Raw genomic sequence first — 7,909 nt, forward strand, 5'->3', positions numbered from 1 at the left:
CAACCAGGCTGAGAGAGAAGCTGATAAGAGGGACTGATGAAGAGCAGAGAGAGGGAGAAAGAGATGAAGCACGCACACACACACACACACGCTCACACTCACACACACACACACACACACACACACACACACACACACACACATCTATATCAGCAAACTGGTCAGAGTGCTGGAGCAGTGTGCAGCACCAGGTCTCACTCTACACAGGTAAATTAAGTGCCTCCTGTACACCAGAGGACCCGGTTCTGTGGTCTTCCACAGAGCAGGCACTGCAGCAGAACCTGGTCCTGTTTGAGCAGTACTGCCGTACCAGGGCCCTGACAGTAAATCCGGACCAAAGGCCAAAGTGGTTTTCCAGAAAAATCAACGCTCAGATCTTCGGGGAACCAAGGCTTACCCATCAGACAATCAGGAAGTTTTATCAATAGCTGTCAAAGGAAAAAGCACACTCAGCATGCTATGCTACTAAAACAAGCCCTGCCCCACAAAAACTTTCTGTAGAAGTTACCGGAAAGTGAACTCCAGCCAATCCTGCTTCAGGTTATACTATTCCATAATTCTCTCATAATTATCATTGATTTTTTTTTTTTTTTTTTAAAGGATGGAGGGGGGTGTGGTTCGTTTCATCTTTCTGTATTACTCTGGAAACACAGCATATATTCTGCTGAGCTGCCCGTCTGTTTAAATCGGAGTCCCTGTGAACAGGGGTACGAGGGAGACAGAGACAAATGGAGAGAGAGAAAGAGAGAGAGAGACAAAGAGGGAGAGAGACAGAGAGAGAGAGGGAGAGAGAGCAGAGAGGGAGAGAGAGGGAGAGAAAGAGACAGACAGAGAAAGGGAAAGAGACAGAGAGAGAGGGAGAGAGAGCAGAGAACGAGAGAGAGAGGGAAGGAGAGAGAGAGGGAGAGAAAGAGACAGACAGAGAAAGGGAAAGAGACAGAGAGCGAGAGGGAGAGAGAGCAGAGAAAGAGAGAGAGAAGGAATGACAGAGAGGGAGAGAAAGAGAGGGAAAGAGACAGAGAGAGAGAGAGGGAGAGAGGGCAGAGAAAGAGAGAGGGAGAGAGGGCAGAGAGAGAGACAGACAGAGAAAGGGAAAGAGACAGAGAGAGAGAGAGAAAGAAAAAAAGAGAGATAGATTGTGAAAGACAGTCTTCAGGACAGTTCCCACTGCAGGACATAAATACAGCCCCATTCACAGTGTCTCTGGCCCTTTCAGCCCCGTGACTGAGAGAGAAGGGCGCCGACGTCTCCTTCGTTACCGCCAAACCCCGCGGTGAACGGCCGCGCCGGTTCAGCCGCTAGCAGTCGCTAGCGAGAGAGAGCCTGCGTGAGAGACGCTGAAGCAGCGCAGAAAAGCAGCCGCTTATCCGCCTGTTCCAGGAAACCGCGGCCAGCCTGTCACCCACAGCTCTGAGAGTCCTGCCCGACTCAGCGTCCCGGCCCAAACCGACCTGACTGGTACCGCCGTGTCCCGCTCGACTCAGCGTCCCGGCCCAAACCGTCCTGACTGGTACCGCCGGTACCGCCGTGTCCCGCTAGACTCAGCGTCCCGGCCCAAACCGTCCTGACTGGTACCGCCGGTACCGCCGTGTCCCGCTAGACTCAGCGTCCCGGCCCAAACCGACCCGACCGGTACCGCCGGTACCGCCAGTACCGCCGTGTCCCGCTCGACTCCGCGTCCCGGCCCAAACCGACCCGACTGGCACCGCCGGTACCGCCAGTACCGCCGTGTCCCGCTCGACTCCGCGTCCCGGCCCAAACCGACCTGACCGGTACCGCCGGTACCGCCGTGTCCCGTGGACTCCCTGTTACCGCGACTACGGCACGGGAAAAACGCTCGCAAACCGAAACCCAGAGCTTCTCAGAGGAGCATTGTGGGTAAAGCGGGCAATGGCCGAGCCAGAAGCCACGGCCCAAAGTCCTCCCTCCAGCACACCTTTATCATCAGAAGAACAGAGCTGGGGGGGGGGGGGGGAAGCCACAGCGGAAACTGAAATGGAGGTTTTTTTTTTGGTTCGAGACAAGCAAGGTCTGACCAACAGGAGGCGCCGTTCACTGAGGAAGCTCAGCGAGGGAGATGGGAAGCCCTCACAGAGTTAACGGCAAGCCAGCCACATGCTTCAAACTGATTACCGACCGGCCCCCAGCAACGGTCCCCACAGCGTGTTGATCTGGGGGGATTTAGCACCACCCCCCCCCCCCCGTGAAGTGTCTGTCTCCAGGGCAACAGCAGATAACAGCATACAGATGGTGCCTGGCATGGGAGGGAGAGCTGCAGGGGGTGTATCAGCCAGGGGAAAGGGGTTTCGCCATTTAAAAAAAAACCATTAACTTCACAGGCAAATAATCCCATGTTCTGGAGTGTGCATTATGATTTTTCTAACGCATAATTGGACAGGAGGCAACTCCTGAACTGTGCCATAATACAGCCACCAAAGAACTACTGGCAGGGTGTGATGTGATGAGATAAACCAAGAGCAAAAAGCATTTTAAAACCCGTAAATAACTTCAGCAACACCTTTAAAAATGGTGGCTTGCCACTCGTGCTTCCAGTGGTTTGCTGAGAAGTCCTGCTTGAGGAACGTCCATCGTAACAGCCAATCATAATGCACAACGTTCATCCTAACAGCCAATCATAATGCACAACGTTCATCGTAACAGTCATTCATCATAATGCAGAACATCCATCGTAACAGTCATTCATCATAATGCAGAACGTCCATCGTAACAGCCAATCATAATGCAGAACCTTCACCCTAACAGTCATTCATCACAATGCAGAACATTCATCGTAACAGCCAATCATCATAATGCAGAACGTCCATCGTAACAGCCAATCATAATGCAGAACGTTCATCCTAAAAGCCAATCATAATGCAGAACTTCCATCGTAACAGCCAATCATCATGGTGCAGCCCAAACAGCTCCCGGTCAGAGAGCTCCTGAGCGCGTGCAGGTGTCTGCGGCTCACCTGGCCAGCAAGGTGACCGCCCCGGCAACCACCGGCGAGGCCACGCTGGTGCCCGACAACGAGCGGCAGCCCTCCTTCATCCCGGAGCCGCGGACGCCCGAGCCGTACGTCACGATGTCCGGCTTCACCCGCCCATATCCCCCCGGCAACTCCTGCGCGACACAGGAAACAGGAAGTCAGACACAGGAAGTGAGGGTGGGGAAACGTGGGACACAGGATGTGAGAGGTGAAAAAGTGACATACAGGAAGTGAGGGGGAAAGTGAGACACAGGAAGTCAGAGGGAAGCAAGGAACAGAAGTGAGAAAAGGGGGTACAAAGGAAGTAGGGAAAACAGGAAGGATGACACAGAAGAAAGATGTAGTCAGAGACAGGAAGTTTGCAGGGGGGAGTGGAAATGAGAGACAGGAAAATATGAAGTACAAGCAAGGAACAGGAAGAAAGGGAATGTGGGAGCATCACAGCCAAGACTGAAACGGTCACCTAATGCAAGTAAACCACATGAATAAGTCATCAATGTACCTGACTCTCAGAGAGGATGCCGGCTCAGCAAATGCACATTAGATTGAAATGGACCCGCACTCTACACAGTCAGTGCAAACAGCCATTTTAAATGAGGAATGAGCACTTCAACGTGTGTGGGCCACTGTATGTAGTGTAAGCAAACCAAAGTTAATAATTATCATTATCAGCCATTGTGAAGTAAGCGAGTTCGAAAGCAGAGCTGCACTTTCAGACGACACGGCTGAGATCAGCCAGACAGCTGAGCACGCGGAGAGGAGCGGGGAGACCACAGCAGACCGCTAACCATGCTGCAGGATGGCGGGCGGGGCAGGTGGTGGCGAGGGAGGGGCGGGGGGGGTGCCAAGGGGGGGGCGCAGACGTACCCATGTGGTCATTCCCCGGGATGAGAACCTGGCGATGTTGTCCTCGAAATCAATCCCACCGACCCCGATCACGTCCATCTGATCGGCCGGGTTATTCAGGGTTCTGAGACACAAATGCACATCCCAGATATTTAAATCATGCACTCACACTCACACTCACACTCACACTCACACTCACACTCACACTCACACTCACACTCACACTCACACTCACACTCACACTCACACTCACACTCACACTCACACTCACACTCACACTCACACTCACACATTTAACTACACATTTGAATGCATGCACACATGCCAAATCCTCCCAAAAATAGCTCATTCTCTTCTCTCCAGCATGGCCACACCCACCCGTATAGCGGCCCGTCGTTTCCGATAGCGGAGACCATGATGACTTTGTTGGCAGTCAGCTCCCACACCTACAAAAACAAGGAATGACATCATAAACCCGCGACACATTCCGGCACCTACAAAAACAAGGAATGACATCATAAACCCGCGACACATTCCGGCACGTACAAAAACAAGGAATGACATCATGAACCTGCGACACATTCCGGCACGTACAAAAACAAGGAATGACATCATAAACCTGCGACACATTCCAGTGCCTACAAAAACAAGGAATGACATCATAAACCTGCGACGCATTCCAGAAGCCAGTCACTGACCGGCTGGTGTTAAGGTTAGATGTCATTACGTCTCCGTTTGACTAGTGACATCACCTTGTCCACGAACGGATGGTCCATGAAGTCGGGCCCGCCGATGCTGAGGTTCAGCACGTCCATCTTCTTCAGGATCGCGTAGTTGAAGGCGTCCAGAAACCAGGAAGTATAAGACACCTGTGGGGGGTGGGGGGGGGGGGGGACAGAGAACCTGAGCATGAGCAGATAAGTGCTAGCAACATGTGCATGACCTTGCCTGACAGACAGCGTGATTGTGCCACAACGCATTTATGACCAGCGTGACTCTGGGGCTCTGCTGGACTACAGGAACACTTTCATTTGGCCATTATCTCTCCTCCTGTGTGCCTGAGACTCCAGTGCCAAGTTTAATGCTGGATCTGGGCGGATTCAGTAACGATTTATATCTCACTGATGTGACAGGGCCATGTGTGAAACAGCTGGGGGTAATGCAATGGATCCAGCTCTCCAAGCAGGATATCAGCCGGAGAAAGAGGCAGGAGCTCTATAAGCAGGATATCAGCCAGAGAAAGAGGCAGGAGCTCTATAAGCAGGATATCAGCAGGAGAAAGATGCAGGAGCTCTATAAGCAGGATATCAGCCGGAGAAAGAGGCAGGAGCTCTATAAGCTGGATATCAGCCGGAGAAAGAGGCAGGAGCTCTATAAGCAGGATATCAGCCGGAGAAAGAGGCAGGAGCTCTCCAAGCAGGATATCAGCCGGAGAAAGAGGCAGGAGCTCTATAAGCAGGATATCAGCTGGAGAAAGGGGCAGGAGCTCTATAAGCAGGATATCAGCCGGAGAAAGAGGCAGGAGCTCTATAAGCAGGATATCAGCCGGAGAAAGAGGCAGGAGCTCTATAAGCAGGATATCAGCCGGAGAAAGAGGCAGGAGCTCTATAAGCAGGATATCAGCCGGAGAAAGAGGCAGGAGCTCTATAAGCAGGATATCAGCCGGAGAAAGGGGCAGGAGCTCTATAAGCAGGATATCAGCCGGAGAAAGGGGCAGGAGCTCTATAAGCAGGATATCATCCGGAGAAAGAGGCAGGAGCTCTATAAGCAGGATATCAGCCGGAGAAAGAGGCAGGAGCTCTATAAGCAGGATATCAGCAGGAGAAAGAGGCAGGAGCTCTATAAGCAGGATATCACCCGGAGAAAGAGGCAGGAGCTCTATAAGCAGGATATCAGCCGGAGAAAGAGGCAGGAGCTCTATAAGCAGGATATCAGCCGGAGAAAGAGGGAGGAGCTCTATAAGCAGGATATCAGCTGGAGAAAGGGGCAGGAGCTCTATAAGCAGGATATTGGGCAGGAGAAAGAGGCGGGGGGGGGCAGTACCTGGTTGTTGGTGAACACTCTGAAGATGTGCAGCTCCGAATCGGGGGCGAAGCCGTGGCACTCCCTCATGCTGGCGATGACCCCCGCCACGAAGGTCCCGTGGCCCAGCCCTGCGGACGCCACATACACCTCGTCATCATCCCCCTCACCCTCCTCTTCCTCAGACAACATATGCTATCCATGTGAGCACAGTCACTGAACGCCATGTCCCAGGACAGGACGTCCCAAACAGCTCATCACATAATTACAGCTCAGGACGGGACGTCCCAGAACAACTCATCACATCGCTACAGCCCAAGATAGGACGTCCCAAACAGCTCATCACATAACTACAACATCCCAAGAAGCGAATCGAGATGCATATTCGCCAAATCTCACCGTCGTCCAGAGTCTTCTCGTTGGTCCAGTTGGTTCTCTCTTTCACGTTCTTGAAGTGCGGGTGCTTCTCACTCAGTCCCGTGTCGAACACGGCCACCTTCACACCAGAGCCTGAACACAGGGGGGTTATACTCACTGTCAAAACCTGAACACACGCTGAACATACCTTCACTGCCAGACACGACATCATGCACACACTCACACAGGCCCACCTACACACACACACTCACAGGCCCTCACAAACACACACGCACACTCACTCACACACACACACTCGCACACTCGCACACTCACACACTCACACATGCTCAGTCACACACGCTCACACTCACTCACACACACAGGCTCGCTCACACACATACTCACACACACACAGGCCCACCTACACACAAACACACACCCTCACAAACACACACGCACACTCACTCGCTCACACACACTCACACGCTCACACACACACTCACACACACACACTCACACACCCTCACAAACACACACGCACACTCACTCGCTCGCACACACTCACACGCTCACACACACACTCACACACACACACACTCACACGCTCACACACACGCTCACACTCACTCACACACACAGGCTCGCTCACACACATACTCACACACACACAGGCCCACCTACACACAAACACACACCCTCACAAACACACACGCACACTCACTCGCTCACACACACTCACACGCTCACACACACACTCACACACACACACTCACACACCCTCACACACACACACGCACACTCACTCGCTCGCACACACTCACACGCTCACACACACACTCACACACACACACACTCACACGCTCACACACACGCTCACACTCACTCACACACACAGGCTCGCTCACACACATACTCACACACACGCTCACACACTCGCACACACTCGCACGCTCACACACATACACACACACATGCTCGGTCACACACGCTCACACTCACACACACAGGCTCGCTCACACACACGCACACTCACACACACTCACACGCACACTCACACTCACACTCACACACACTCACACGCTCGCACACAGGCTCGCTCACACACACACACACACACACACACACGCACCGGTATGGCCCATCTGCCAGAGCACGTCGGCCTGCAGGATCTGGGCCACGTGTCGGGGGATGGCCCTCAGGAGGCGGCGGCTGGAGTGGCGGCCCGTGGCGTGCCAGAAGCCCGAGCCCAGCGACAGGCTGGCCCTGCGCAGCGGCCGCGACGACTGCCACTTCTGAGACCAGCGCGACTCGTTACAGGGAGCTGAGAGAGAGAGAGGGAGGGAGAGAGAGAGAGAGGGTAAGAGGGAGAGAGAGAGACATTACTGCCACTTCTGAGACCAGCGCGACTCGTTACAGGGAGCTGAGAGAGAGAGAGGGAGGGAGAGAGAGAGAGAGGGTAAGAGGGAGAGAGAGAGACATTACTGCCACTTCTGAGACCAGCGCGACTCGTTACAGGGGGCTGAGAGAGAGAGAGGGAGAGGGGGAGAGAGGGAGGGAGAGAGGGAGAGAGAGAGAGAGAGAGAGAGAGAGAGGGAGAGGGGAGAGACATTATGCCACTTCTGAGACCAGCGCGACTCGTTACAGGGAGCTGAGAGAGAGAGAGGGAAGAGGGAGAGAGAGGGTAAGAGGGAG

The 7,909-nt window shown here is 53.5% G+C and overlaps 1 protein-coding gene across 1 annotated transcript in view; it reads right to left on the minus strand.

The window, feature by feature from the left end:
* Nucleotides 1-2,952: 2,952 nt before the first annotated feature.
* The window catches only part of LOC135256182 (membrane-bound transcription factor site-1 protease-like), a 7,496-nt gene continuing 2,539 nt past the window's right edge, over nucleotides 2,953-7,909 (minus strand). The window contains exons 2-8 of the mRNA XM_064338026.1: nucleotides 7,347-7,538; nucleotides 6,257-6,367; nucleotides 5,879-5,988; nucleotides 4,588-4,704; nucleotides 4,214-4,281; nucleotides 3,857-3,959; nucleotides 2,953-3,123 (exon numbers count right to left, since the gene is read on the minus strand). Coding sequence (XP_064194096.1) covers nucleotides 2,968-3,123; nucleotides 3,857-3,959; nucleotides 4,214-4,281; nucleotides 4,588-4,704; nucleotides 5,879-5,988; nucleotides 6,257-6,367; nucleotides 7,347-7,538 — 857 coding nt within the window. The 3' untranslated portion in view covers nucleotides 2,953-2,967. The remainder of the gene's footprint in view (nucleotides 3,124-3,856; nucleotides 3,960-4,213; nucleotides 4,282-4,587; nucleotides 4,705-5,878; nucleotides 5,989-6,256; nucleotides 6,368-7,346; nucleotides 7,539-7,909) is intronic.

The sequence above is a fragment of the Anguilla rostrata genome, chromosome 5, assembly GCF_018555375.3.
Source record: "Anguilla rostrata isolate EN2019 chromosome 5, ASM1855537v3, whole genome shotgun sequence".
NCBI lineage: Eukaryota > Metazoa > Chordata > Actinopteri > Anguilliformes > Anguillidae > Anguilla > Anguilla rostrata.